This window comes from Ambystoma mexicanum, chromosome 9 (assembly GCF_040938575.1).
Source record: "Ambystoma mexicanum isolate Mex_15411 chromosome 9, UKY_AmexF1_1, whole genome shotgun sequence".
Lineage (NCBI taxonomy): Eukaryota > Metazoa > Chordata > Amphibia > Caudata > Ambystomatidae > Ambystoma > Ambystoma mexicanum.
In genome coordinates, this window is record NC_090931.1 from 257,233,698 (window position 1) to 257,248,513 (window position 14,816).

General features: G+C 47.7%; 1 protein-coding gene across 3 annotated transcripts in view; it reads right to left on the bottom strand.

The window, feature by feature from the left end:
* The window catches only part of LOC138487934 (40-kDa huntingtin-associated protein-like), a 567,453-nt gene that overhangs the window by 510,915 nt on the left and 41,722 nt on the right, over positions 1-14,816 (bottom strand). The window contains exons 1-2 of one of the 3 annotated variants that reach the window (XM_069614570.1): positions 5,432-6,939; positions 5,209-5,336 (exon numbers count right to left, since the gene is read on the bottom strand). The exons of 1 other annotated variant lie outside the window; for it this stretch is intronic. In XM_069614570.1, coding sequence (XP_069470671.1) covers positions 5,209-5,336; positions 5,432-5,460 — 157 coding nt within the window. In that variant the 5' untranslated portion in view covers positions 5,461-6,939. Of the gene's footprint in view, positions 1-5,208; positions 5,337-5,431; positions 6,940-14,816 lie in introns of those variants that run through there. One more of the 3 variants, XM_069614572.1, reaches the window with a different exon arrangement.

Here is a 14,816-nt window from a genome sequence, read left to right on the forward strand (position 1 = left end):
TCCATCACTGCGGCCAACCTTTGGTATGGACTACCACTCCTGATTAGGAAACTATCGAACCACCTGGCATTTAGGAAAGCTCTTAAAACTGCTTTTTCTAGGCATGCTCCTTTCTACCTGCTATCTGGCTTTACATGATCTCCCTCTCTAGCGCCATGATGCTCTTGGGCAACCGTGCACTTAAGAAATTAACCTAACAGGAAGGACTTAACCGTATAAAGGTCCAGTTGGATCTCAGGAAGGTGATAGCACAGTTGTAGTGAAGGGAAGCAAACCACCCGATTAACCATCCTGCCACTATTTAGACAGGAAGGTTTTGAGCGCCTTTCGAAACTGGGCAAGTGTCTGACAACCCCTAATCTCCAAAGATAAATTGTTCCAAAATTTGGGGCCAAAGACGGCGAATCTTCGGTCTCCTCTAGAGACGCATGTCGAGCAGAAGGCACTCAGTAGCAGCTGATCACTTGAACGTAGCGACCTCCGGGGAGTTTAGCGGCAGATTTTGGAACTTAAGTATTCGGGAGCCAACCCGTTTATACACTTAAAAACTAGGCATGCCACCTTGAATTTAATACCCTCCTCCACTGACAACCAGTGCAGTGATCTGCGAAGAGGGGAGACATGGGCCAATCTGCCCAGTTGGCCAACCAATCTAACTTTAGCATTTTGTGCTTTCTGGAGCCTGTACATCTGTTTGCCGTGAATTCCCACCAGAAGACTATTACAATAGTCCAAATGGGTGTTTGATAGAGCACCGACCACTGCGGCGTGATCCTCCTCAGGGATAAAAGGTAACTTTCGACAAAGCATACGCAGATAATAATGGACCGCCCCAACCAGAGCTTCGCTGCCCAAATTCTCCTGCGAGAGGCAACCTAAATTCTTAATTCTGGTGGCAAATTGAAGCTCCTCACCAAGGATGCATGGGACAAAGGATTCCCTTGCAGCCTTAGCCAGTTGCCTGGGCCCGAAACAAAAAAGCTTGGGTTTGGCTGCATTCAGCTGAAGCTGATTTTATGCCATCCAGGTATTTCTCTCTTCCAGGCAATGATTAACCTTAAGGAAAGCATCCTCAATATTGTTGATTTTAATGTAGATTTGTGTATCGTCGGCATATGAATGATAGCTCAGACCATGACTCTTCACAATATTCAATACAGGCTGCATGTACAAGTTACATAGAAGGGGAGACAGTGAGGATCCTTGTGGGACCCCACAGTTCATTCCAATGGGGTCTGAGGTGAAGGCCCCAAATTTCACCCGCTGATGTCTATTTCCCAGAAATGACCCAAACCATTTGCTGGCCTGTTCAGGGACGTTCCCCAGCGTTCTTAAGCGCTCAAGAACAGTGTCCTGGTCAACTGTGTCGAAGGCCGCAGACAGGTCTAGCATCACAAAGAGTACAAGCCCTCATTTATCTGCAACCTCCAGCAGCTCATCGTGCACAGATAGCAGGGCCGTCTCAGTCCTGTGCTTAGACCAGAATCCTGATTGGAGTCTGTCCAGCAACGCCACCTTCTCTGGAGCTGGTGATTTGGTAGTGATGCAACTGCTAAAATGGATGGCTAGCGACTGCAGACACGAAAGGTGTATGAATGGCCAGTAAAGTGGTTGGTGCCTTGATGCGGCTTTACTGCTCAGAAGTTCTTTTTTCTTGTGCTAAAACCAACCATGGGTGTCCTGTTTCACTATGCACTGAATGTTCGAGGAGAGTGAGCAAAGGTGCATGTGAGAGGGCTTGAAGAGGAAAGAAGTGGTGGCTAATGCACAGTGATTCTTGTATTCCCAGAGCACTTGGCACGCGGATGATTTACCAGTTTCCACCCAAGTGAGCATACCCACGCATTTGAGGTCTGGCTTTCGTCGGGACATATGTGGAAACCTGGGAAGCTAGGACATGCATTGTTACCCATGTGTTTCTGTGGTTTCCCAGTGGCAAATTTGTGAAAAGAGTGTACTTTCCAACACATTTGGAACTTTGCACTGCATTCTGGGTAATAAATGGTAGTGCGATTCGCACAAGTGATGCCTCTTTGGATTTCCACAGGTGTCCTCTTTTCACAAATGCAGGGGGGGTCCCTTTTATTGTCGTTCAATTCTCCACAAATCCAAATAGAGTACGGATTTTGTCTTCCCAGGGTGTTTCGTGTACCAGTGTTTTAGCCTTTCCCCGTTATGACCAGGTCAGTGCAAGGAACTCATGGTGGCAATAGTAAAGAAAGACACAAGTGAACACAGTTCAAGAGTGTTTATTAAGCTGTATAGGTAGGTTGGAAAAAACGCCTAATTTAAACCTAAATCTATGATGGGAGCAAGTTACGACCATCAAATAATAAGGCAGTCCTAGTGACGCCTTGTGAAATAAAATGGCCTAAACTAAAAAACCTATTTCCAATCCTTACAACCAATTACAAAAAGAGTGTGGGATAGTGTTCACAAGAAAGAAAAGAAGTGTTCACAATTGATAAGTCAGGATGTTATAACCGGGGGACTCCCTTCCCCACGTTTTGAGCACGGCACAAGGCAGAACACCCGAGCATAGAACACTCTAGAGCTTTCCCAGCACTAGACTACAGTTCTGTTCTCAAGTATCAGGATCTTCAGTGGTTAAGTCTCTTTTCTACAAAAAAAGTCTATTTCCTCTGAGGATCTGATGGGTTCAAAATAACAAACAAAAAGTTCCTTTCTGTGTGTACGTTGGGTGATGGCTTTTCACCCCAGGGTCCCCCTCTTCCAGGCTCAGATCCCTCTCGAATGTAAGCCTCCCTCCGTCAGGTTCACTTTGGCTTTTATTCCAAAAGTCTTAATGTCTTTTTAAACAATCCACTGTGTACATCCCTCTGTCGTGTTCACTCTTGTCAACCACATAGTTCCTTCTCCTTTCTCACTATGCAGGATTCGTCTCCCCTATCAAGGGAGCACCCAGGTGGTGCCGGACCCATCTGCAGCTGGCTTTCCCCTTAATTTGGCATTTGCAACTCGTTCAACACAGTTCGCTTTCTTATTGCTTCTCCCTTCAACTCGCCGGCTGTGTTGAACCGCTTGTCTTTTCTTGTCTCTGGAGTCAAGGCGGTACCATGGTAGCAAGCGTCTCTTCCTGTCCTGATTATCAACGTAGGAGGGCTCTGTGTACCGTTTACATCTGCTGCAACACATGCAGGCTATTGTTCGCAGTCCTAGGATTCCTTTCACAGAGGCTTTGTGGTTCTGGGTCGGGAAGGGCAAGATCGCTTCTCTCCTTGTCGCCGGCCTGGGATAGCCATCTCATTGTGCAGTTTGCCCTGCTCGTAGTGTGCTCTCATGCTCCACCTTTTATCCTTGTGGGGAAAGGAAATGGCCATCAAGTGTGCGTGGTTCTGGTCAATTGCCTGACTTTGCCTGACCCTTGTGTTGGGACATGTCAGGTAAACGGCTCTCGTATTACATGGTAGGATGGGGAAAATATGTTATAAGAAGGGGGATACTGCTTCTCACCCGTCGGTGTCCCACCCCCACTCCCCAAGGACCCCCCCATCCCGGTGATCCTCCCGCTTCCAATAGCGATGGCCGTGTCCTGGCCACCTGGATGACAGATCCCCGGGGACTAGACAGGGAGACAACTTCAGGTTTCTCATAGCACCCACACATGTGAGGTACCGTTTTCATTGGGACACGTGTGGGAACGTGTGAAAAGTAGGACATGTGTTGTTGCACGTGTGTTTTGGTGGTTTCCTGGTCGCAAATGTCTCCAAATTATGTTTTCCCCCCTACATTTTGGACTTTGCTGGGCATTCTGGGTAATAAATTGTAGCGCGGCACACGCATGCAAGACCTCTTTGGATTACCACAGGCTTCTGCTTTTCAGAAATGCATGGGGTTCCCTATTTTCCTTGGTGGCTGTGACACCCCAGGCCCAACTGTGTGGGTTGTCCACAAAACACTATACATTTCATCTTCACTGGGCGTTTGGTGTACCAGTGGTTTATCCTTTTCTCCTTACGCCCAGGTTAGTGCACCCACACATGTGAGGTACCATTTTTATCGGGACTCCTAAGGGAATGTGGGAAGGTAGGACATGTGCGGTTTCCTCTTGGTTGTGATAACTTTTTCATACATTTCCTACTGTGGTTTGTTGCACAACCCTTTCATTTCCCAAATCTGCCCTACATTTATTTGTTGCTTTAAGGACTGTATATTTTTGTAACCTGCGCAAGTCACCGATCCTTCAAAAGGTCAGTCTATGCTCTTTCAAAGAAAATGTATGATTGGCATTCTTCACCACATAGATTTAGGTTCTTTTCAAAATGCCAAGTACGTCAGTTTAGGCCATCAGCATAAAAATACTTTGTACCATAGCTTTGTTTTTGGCTTGTGGTACTGCTTGTTTTGTGAAACATTACAAAAAATGTGCGATTTCCCAACTAAAAGAGTCAGGGGAATGTAGCGGTGCATTGCTTTTCTGAATATTCATGGAAGCCATTACCATACAAGTGCAAACATGTACAGCACATACTTTTTCTTGCAGTCATTTTTGAAATGTTTTGTCAAACTATTGGAATTATGGGTACTGTGAGGCAGGCATGATATCAAGAGAGACACAGACTCAGAAATATTCATTTTAAAACGTTTATTTACTAAGGCTCCTGGGTTGGTGGAATACCTGACTGGCCCCAACTCTAAAGGGATGGTACCCTTAAATGATGTTTCTAATGGCCGCCGTTGTCTAATAGTCCAAAACAAAAGTCTGTCTGTGACTAAACCAATGCTTGCCCTCACGTTCTACAAAAATGTGAAAAAGAAAAATAGTGATTCAATAAAAAAGCAAAAACCAGGAGTTGGTTTCAAGTGGTCTTCCCACCAGGTGCAATTTTTTTCAATGTCACAAAAATGCGCTCAATGTACTGGGCTGTTCGAATGGTCTTCTCCCCAGGGCCCTTACAGTGAATTCCAATACCTTCAATGTCTGAGTTCCTTGGGGTTCCCTTCACCAACCTTCAACTTTCTCACTTTACTTTCTTCAGGGGGGCCTCTCAGGCCTCTTTCAGCTTTCAACAAAAACAAAGTCAATTTTTCTCAGCAGGCCTCTCATGGTTCCCTTTCTCAAGCTAAGGGCTCAAAATACAAAGCAATATGTATCACAGTTCATTCTTGATCTCTCGGGGAGCATTTCCTCAAGCTTAGGCCCCTCTAGTTCCAAACAGCTATTTATTTGTTCAGTGTTAGGCTCACCTGGTCTCCACAGGGGCGCCGAACGAAGCTGGGCGGCGACTGTCTCCACCAGCGTCATGCGAAGCGGAGTGGTGAATGGCTGCACGTGCCCTCTCTGTTTTACCCTTCTGTCACGAATGAAGACTTGCCTGAAATGTTGAAACAAAATATTAACTAGCCATAAGGAGGAGGACCGGCTCCCACCTCCCGTGACCTCCTTGTGCACCCCTCTACTATGTCTCACCGTAGAGTTATGAATGGCAGACTCTCCATCCTGCGACTGTATGCAGGGGTGCGTTGCTGTTCAAAGGATCTAGTTACTTCACTGATCCTGCGGTGTTACTGTAGAGTCCTGAACAACTGTGACTCTGTAGGTAAGTCTTTATGCCAATAATTCTTGGTATGGTTTGCTTTGAGTTCAAGTTGCCAAAATCCTCACTACTGTACTTGTTTCTTTGCAGATGCGTTTTTCGATGCACCCGATGAAGAGTGTCTCCTCTCCACAATGATACGAAGTGACAGTGTCTAAAATACGGTATTTGTCCCTCTGCACGACTAACCTGCTGTTCCTTTTCTGTTCTGCAGGTGCGGTGACTCCGGAGCGGCGATCGCGTGATGGTGTCTCGATGGATCGCAAAAGTGTGCAGCCTTCGGGTGAGTATTAGCGAAGCGTAATGTTGAAATGTCTTTAATGTGGCTTTTTACTCTGTGCGGCTAACCTGATGTTTCTTTTCTGTTTGGCAGATGCGGCGGCTCCTGAGCGACTGAAGATGGAGCGTCAGGTAAGAACTTAACTGCTGTCTTGTTCTTGTTTTTTCTCTCCTCCTCTCTTTCTCCACAGGCAATGGTTCGTGAAAATCAGGACGGGCGTGGCTGAAGACCGGGTTGACTGAAGCTAGCAGACACGGTGAGCGTTACGCTGCAGGAGTGCAGAATAACGCAAAGCATGTTCTGTTCTTAGGATGTGGTTTATATAGCCTCACACAAGTAGTCCCAAGTGAAGTAGTCCCTCCAACCGCACCCTACACAAGTAGTCCCAGGTAAAGTAGTCCCTCCAGAATGCCTCAGACTGGGTTGAATGTGATTCCTCTTACCCTGCAACCTGCCTTACTTGAAAGAACATTATGAGCCTGGAACCAGGACAGAGTCCAGGAAGTCTTGAGGCAACCTTTTGGGGCCTTAAAGGTCCCCATAGGTGCCGGTACCTGGGGCAGGCTGGTCTACTCCCGATGTCTGGGGGCAAGCACCTTGACATTCAGGATGTGTCTTTTTCATATATATAGCCTTTCTTAAATGTGATCCTCTCATGGGGTAGAATCAGAGGCTTTTGAAAATGCCATGCTCTTTCTTTTTCATCAGCGCGACCACTCTGACCCTCTTGCCCCGGTCTTTGTTTTCATGTGCTCCTTTCTCTTTGTTGTGCACACTTGCACTGTCCTTTACTCCATTTGTATGTCATGCTTCTTGCACGCTTCTTCTAATTTACAAGGCACCTCTTTGCTTGTTTCCGTTTCTCTGGGTCACTCGCACCCGATTTGCATTCTCTCCTTTCATGTCTCTTGCACCTTTTCGATTTTCGTGCCTCTTGCACATTTTTCACAGGCTTCTAGCCCCCTTTGCATTCACACTACTTCACTGTGCAATTTTACTTTCTTTACTCTTGCACACAAGCGCGTCTTCCCAGTTTCGCGCTTATACTTTTTTTTACTTACTGAATGTTTCTTAAATTGTTTAGAACAAACAATAACAAACCACACAACGGTGTACATTATCATATTACCATATTCGTTACAATATCCCCTCTAAAACTACCCAACTCCTGCCAACCCTGCCTGTGCATATTGTCATTAATATGTACTTCTCAAATGACACTGCATCTACTTCAAATGTAGCCTGCATAGCGACCTCCCCTTTATCCCGTGTAAACAAAGTCACAGTTAAAGCGATCCACCGTTGGATGTCCATTCCCAATTTAAATTTTTGTTCTCACAGCACCTTTTCCCATACTCCAGTTTCTGCGGTTACCCATTTTTACAACCCCACCATCTAGCAATACCCTGTTTCTTTGCGTCCTTCTACCTCAGTTATTCTGCGCTTGGCCAGTTTGTACATCAGATCCTTGATCTTGTTCAGAGGCTTGTCCTTCGCACTTCTCTTATATCGGCCTAGCATGCAAGCTTCCGGGGTTTGAATCTCGAGTTCTATACCTCCTTGGGCCGCTTTATGTGCCACCCCCCTCCAGAACATCTGCACTATTGGGCATCCCCAGAACTTATGTATAAAACTTGCCTCTATCCTGCATCTAGGACATTGTTTATTCGTTCCCTTGAATTTTGCAAAAGCCGCTGGTGTGAGGTATGCTCTCTGCGTAATGTAAAGTTGTATTAGTTGTAGTCTGGCATTTCTAGAGACCTTCTTATGGTATTATATTATATCCTTCCATTCTCTATCTTCAAACATTTTTCCCCAATTCCCTTTCCTATCTCTCCCTGTACCTCAATTCTGCTTTTGAGCTACGTTCTATCAATATCTCATAGATCCATGAAATGGCGTGTCCCCCCTATGCTACGGTAAGTAATGTCTCTATTTCTTCACTCACTATGGTCTCCTCATTGCTGTTCGGCCACCTGCCTTTCAACACCCTTACCACTGTGTTCTGCAGCAAAAATTGACCTTTATGTATACCCATAACCTCCTGCAGCTCAGCAAACCTCACCAACCCTTGTTTGTTCCTCAGGTCTCGGACCGTAGCTATGCCGCATATGGTTATGGGTTCCCACAGTGATCGCACCACTGCCCCACTGCCTGGCATACCTTACATTATCGCTGCTATAGGGGTCTGTGGCGAGAGTGTATCTTCTAGTCCCATGACTTTACAGGTGCTTTTCCAAATCTGCCCATTTCCACCAAATAAGGATCCCTATTTTGTTCTCTAGCGGGAATCCAAACTAGGTCTCTGAGGTATCTCTTTTTTATGGCTGGTTGCAAAAGCACAGTTACTGTCGTGGGATCATCTGCAATTCATTACACTACATATTGTAGCTGGCCCACCAGAAAGTACAACTGACAATTTGGTACCTTCAACCCCCCCCCCCCATGTTCAGTACCTTCAAACACCGGCGCCATCACGGCTTTATCCCAGAGTCCACGCACAGCCGACTACTGCACATCGATTAAGCAAAAATAAATAAAGAAAGAAAGATAGAAAGAAAGAAAAATAAAGGGAACTTGAGTTACATTCTCTGCCTGCAATCATCGGGTGCGCACTCTCGCTCCCCACTTCCCATCTGACTACACCGGTTGGCTCTACTACTCCCCCCCTACTATTAATTGGTCACCACTACCACCACTTGGGGCATCGACGCATTGGAAGTCCGATCCGGGGGACTCCTCCTCTCAGGCTGACTCTAAAGATCCACCCCGCTCTGGATACATTGGATTACCCAACAGTGCCTCTTCCTCTGCACCAACGTCTGCTGAGTCCTCACGCCAGTCGCGCCTTCAACAGTTGTCAGTCAGGTCTACTGTGATGTCTCCATCCTGACGCATGTCATTCTCACCTTGAGGTTAACCGTTTTCCCTCCTCTAGCGACCCTCTCACCCACCGCTGCTGCAACCCCCAACTCACACCTCCTCAACTATCGCCACCCTGGTCCTCTCTGGCTGTCTCAAATGGTCCACCCTGCTCTGTGCCCATCGGATTGCCCTGCATTACCTCGTCCTTTCCACCAACATCCACGGAATCCTCTCACCAGCTGCGCCTTCAGCAGTTACCAGTCAGCCCTAACAGCTTTGTCCTCACCCTCACGCATCCTGACCTTCCCTGCCAACCCAGCATCAACCCTGTGCACTCACACTACGCTTTCACTCATTGTGTACTTTACGCCACGACCTTCTAGTCATCACACACCCTGAGGCCCTCTACTAAACTACCCTACAGCCACTACCATCTCACTGGTTCTACCTACCACACCTTTTCCCAACCTCCCGCACAGCCTACTCACTCCCATCGTCCGACAACACTGACCTGCCTACTAAAACACAGTGGCCCATTACCAGCCTGCTCCTATGCACCACCAGGTATGCTCTACTTCTACTACCACTCCACTCAGCTTTCTCTCTCCACTCCCCACTCTATTACCTGGCCATCCATCAAAACCCTCTGCTTCATCATAATGACCATCAACATACTCAACCCTCCCTTACCTCCTCACCCCCGTTTGACCCAACGCCCATCTAACTCAATTCACCACCACAACCTCATCTATCCTCCTATTGTTGAAACTTCCAACGTCATCAACATCGCCCTATGGAATGCAAGATCTCTCTGTAACAAGACTGCTGCTGTTCTGGACCTGTTCCTACGTTTAAACCTTCACTTCCTATGCATCACTGAAACTTGGATCCCCCCCTTCAATTCAACTGTCCCTGCATCACTCACTTCCTTCTCCTCCTCTTCCTTCACTCAAGTTGCCCGCCCCGCATGCCATATCCTTTCTCATCATCTACCGCCCACCTGGCCCCCTTGCATCCTTCCACGATGATTTTGATCACCTCCTCAGCCTCATCTCCCCCAGCCCCACACCCCTAATTGTACTCGGTGACTTCAACCTCTGCCTCTCCACCACCCACCATACCTCCCCCCTCTTATCTATACTCTACTCTACTCTTACCTTCTCACCCCTTTCTCCACTTCACCCACTAACTCTTCCGGCTCCACTCTCGACCTTATCTTTGTCTCTTCCTTCTCCGCCTCCTCAGTCTCTAACCTCCCCATTTGTTTATCTGATCATTTCTTACTCTCCTTCTCCCTCACTTCTCCGGCCTCTCCTCCTTCTCCTCCTCTTTCTCCCGACGCAACCTCTAACTTCAAGCCCTCTCATTTCTACCATATCTGCGCCTCCTCCCCCCCCCTCACCCACTTTTCTTCTCTCTCTGCAAATTATGCTTTGTCCACCCTATCCCTCTTTCATCTCCGCCAGCCTCGACCAACTATACCCTCTCACTGCCTTCCACCCCTCCTCCAAACCTGCCCAACCCTGGCTCTCCTCATACCTTTTATCCATGCGCCGCCTCCTCCGACAACTTGAAAGACACTGGCTTAAACACTGTTCACCTGCCAACCAAGCCTCCTACTTCTCTTACCACACCCTCTATGACTCCAGCCTCAACGCTGCTAAACAATCCTACTTCTCTAACCTCCTCCATTCTCAATTTTCCCACCATCGTCGAATTTTCTAAACTTTGACTCACCATCAGACCACTCCGTTGCCTCTCCTTTCAACCACGGACTTCGCAAACTTCTCCTCTAAAATACTCACCTTTCGCCAAAACATTCTAAGTTCCCCCCTCTTACTCTCCCCCTTCTCCATCTCCCACCACCCCATCCTCTGACATATCTAACTTCTCACCAGTCTCTCACTCTGAGGTTTCCCTCCTCCTGTTCAATACTCACCCCACTGCTGCCCCCTCCCAACCTCTTTAATTCCCAAAAATCTACCCTCTCCTTAGACCATACCTCACCTCCTTTTTCAACATCTGTCTCACCACTGCAACCTTTCCCTCAGCCTTGAAGCAGACAACCATCATCCCTATATTGAAAAAACCCTCTGCCAACCCCCTCATGGCCTCCAACTATCGCCCCATCTCTCTCCTACCATTCCTCTCTAAGCTCCTCGAACGCCTAGTTTACTCCCAACTCTCAGTATTTGTCTCCAACTTCTCTCTTCTCCCCCTACTCAATCTGGGTTTCGCCCCCAAACGCTCAACTGACACTGCCCTCATGTCTGTTCTTAACTCCCTCCTCACAGCATGCTACTCTAAACACTCTTCTGTTCTCATTCTCCTCGACCTCTCAGCCGCCTTTGACACTGTTGATCACCCCCTACTTCTAAACACTCTTTCCTCCTTTGGTCTCAAAGACTCTATCCTGAAATGGTTCTCCTCTTATCGATCCAATCGCTCCTTTGCATCTCCCCTACCTAATCCCACGAATTCGACGTCCCACAAGGCTCTGTGCTTGGCCCTTTTCTCTTCTCCCTACATACCTCCTTCCTAGCTTCAATCATCTTTTCCTTTGGTGTATCTCACCACTTCTACGCCAATGACATCCAACTCTTCCTCTCTTACTCTTCCTTCACCCCGGACATCCACCTTAAACTCTTCCTGTCTCACGGACATCAAACCCTGGATGTCCTCCCATTTTCTCACCCTAAACACTGATAAAACCAAAGTCTTATTCCTTCCTGCAAACACCTTCCCTCTCCCCAACCCCCCTCCTTCCATTCTCTTTCCCCCTCCCATCACCCCATCTCTGTCTCTGCTCGCAATCTCGGCCTCCACTTTGACTCAAACCTCTCCTTTACTCACCATATATATCTTACCTACCATGCCTGCCACTTCCATCTTTATAACATTCGCAAAATCCGATCCTTCCTCACCTTTCACGCCACTATCTTCTCTAATCTCTTCTCGACTCTTCTACTGTTCCACTCTCCCCTTTGGCCTCCCTGCCTCACATCTTGCCCCCCTCAAATCCCTCTATCATTCTGCCATCCGTTCTCTCGGTTTTCCCGCTCCTTATGACTCCATCTCCTCTTCACTTTCCTCTCTTGGTTGGCTCTCTTTTCACTCTCAACTCAAATTCAACTTCCTCTGCCTCATCTTCAAATCTCTCTACGGTCTCGCCTCCTCCCCACCTTTCTGTAACGCTCACCTGATTCCCGCAGAGGCGCCGGTCTTGACTGGGTGAATGCCGTATCTTCAAAGGTGATGTGTAACACACGGTTGGCTCTTTGGGCTGGACCTCTGTGCACTGTATGTCTGACTCGAAGAGTAAGATGTCTGCAGATAGAAAATATGGGATTAATGAACTGGGGTTATTGGGTGCCTTTCTCCTCTTCCCTTTCTCTTCTCCTGTAGAACCCCAAAGGTTAACGCCCTCACCTTAGGTAAGTGAACGCCGAGCTCTCCATCTGCCTCGGGGCAGAGTGCCGTAACCAGTTTCTTCACTGGATAACGGTGCAGGCCTCTTGACCTCAGAGGACTGCTGTCCGTCGTTAACTGCACGAACTGTAAGTTCTGGGCACTTCAAATGTCTTAAAAGTCTTTTGTAATGATATCTCTTGTTTTGCAGGGTTCCGGCGATGGCGGATGGCGGGCTGATGAGAGTTGAGGATCGAACCCGTGTGAGGAATAGAAGCGCCTGGAAGCACGTAAGTAAGCGCTTGTAGCCTGCTTCACGATGCGCACTAACTGTCCCTTTTATCTTGCAGGTACAAGTTCGGAGCTTTAGAGAAGCTGAAGGGTGCTGGAATACCCACTGGATTCGGCGTGGGAAGGAGTAATGGCACGTGAGTAATAAAGTTGCCCAATGTCTTTAAACGCACCTTCTTTTGTCTTTCAGATGCGGGATGCAGCGCCGAAGGCCTCCGGAGCGTGCGAAGAGCTGGTAAGCTTTTGTCTTTCAGATGCCGGAATGCAGTGCGAAGACCTCCGGAGTATGCAAAGAGTAGGTAAGCCTTTGTCTTTCAGATGCCGGAATGCAGCGCGAGGCGTTGGTGACAGCCGATGGACCAGGTAAGAGATGCGCTGCCACTGAAGACCGTAGTGCTAACCTGTTCTTTCTTTGTCTTTACAGGTGCTGCTGAAGACTGGATTCCAGGATGGTAAGCCTTTGTTCCCTTAGACCCAGGATCAGAAGCAGAAGACACGATGAGCGTTCTGCTGCAGAGAATGCAGAATAACGCAAAGCAAGATTCATCCATCGGGTGTGGTTTAAATAGCCTCCTGTAGTGCTTAGGTCCCTCCTTCCACAGCCACGCCTAGGTAAGAAAAGAGTTCCTGCTTTCCAGAAGAGTTCCAGTGTTCTGAACCTAGGGAGTGGCTCCTGCCCCACCCAACAGGAAAAGTAGTCCCAAACAGAAGAGGATCAGGGGTTCAACTGGCAGGTAAGTAAGCATCATGGTCTGCTGCAGGTAAGTCCACCCAAGCATTATGAGCCCGGCACTTCCAGCGCTGGGACTGGGCATCTTTATGAGCCTGGTGCCACTGGCGCCAGGACAGGGTCCAAAAGGTCCTAATTGGGACTGGCTGGCACTCGGAACCGGGGTTATGGGTCTGCTTCCAAGGGAGTCGGGCAAGTCCTGATCTTTTGGAAGCAGAGATCATGACACTTTCCTCCCTCCTTTCCTTCTACTCTGCCTCTCGCCCACTCCGTTCTGCTGATCACTTCCGACTCACTGTCCCACAAGCACCATGTGCACCATCCCGATACTGCTCCTTTCAGCTCCAAGCCCCTCTCCATTGGAACTCTCTCCCTCTCCTTATCTGCTCCATCACCTCATTTTCATCTTTCCGCACGTCCTTAACATTCCACCTTCTCCAATCCCTAACTTAACAGTTCTCTACCACTCCACTCTATCGCTCTCTCTTTCTCATGTTTATTCTAATGTTCATGGCAAATTGTCCTCGGTTATTTGACTCATGACTTGTATTAATTGCTTCTTATGTATGTATTAACTGTTGTTCCATGTTAAGCGCTTTGGCTCAATTCATAGAGCCTTTGCAATACACTCAGCGCAACTCTGTCTTCCTTCTTGCCAAAGGAAGCCTCTACATATTTTTTCTAAAACTCTGAAGAATTGCTGTGGAATATTATACGGGACATTTCCAAAACAATGCATGAGTCTGGGCAGCGCCACCATTTTTAGCAATGCCGCTCCTCCCATCATAGACAGAGGTAACTTGCTCCAAAACGCCATTGATTTCACCATCCCATTTTTTGCCTGTAACGCGTTGAATTTGTGTTCGCGTTTGGGGTCATTATATATGTTAACCCCCAGGTATCTGAAGGAGGTCTTGCTCCATGCATGGCAGGGGAAGGACCGGCAGGTCCTCCCCTGCCACAGTCACCGTCTTGGCCATTGGGAACAGACATGACTTGCTCTAGTTTATTCTGATCCCTGTCAATGTACCAAAGTTGCCCATCACCTCCAGTACATATGGCAGATTTATCTCTGGATTGCACAGGTAGAGCAACATATCATCAGCATACATGGACACTATATGCTTCACCCCATCTACATCAATTCCAGCGTCACTATATTCCTGCCTCAAATAGGCGGCTACAGGTTCTTCCGCTATGATATATAGCATAGGGGACAGGGGGCATCCTTGTCTCGTACCCCTATATAGTTGCCATTTATCCGAGTATGTGCTCCCCGTCCTAACGCTGGCCATTGGTTTGGTGTATATAAGCTGTAGGCACTTCATATACTGTGGTCCTATTCCCATCTTTACCATTGTGGCATACAACCAATTCCAGTGAACGGAATTGAATGCCTTAGTTGCGACCAATGAAGCGACCACACACTGTGCTGTGCTGTCTCTTGTGCTGTAAATCACGTGGTGCAGCCTTCTCAGATTCTCAGCAATATTCCTCCCTGGTACATACCCAGTCTAGTCCGGATTGATCAGCGCAGGTATTACTCTACAAAGTCTATTTGCCAAGATTGCTGTGAGAATCTTGCTGTCTTGGTTCAGCATTGACAGTGGTCTGTAGGATCTACAGTCTATGTCTAATTTATTCGGCTTAAGAAGCGGGATTATTAGGGCTTCCCTCATACTAT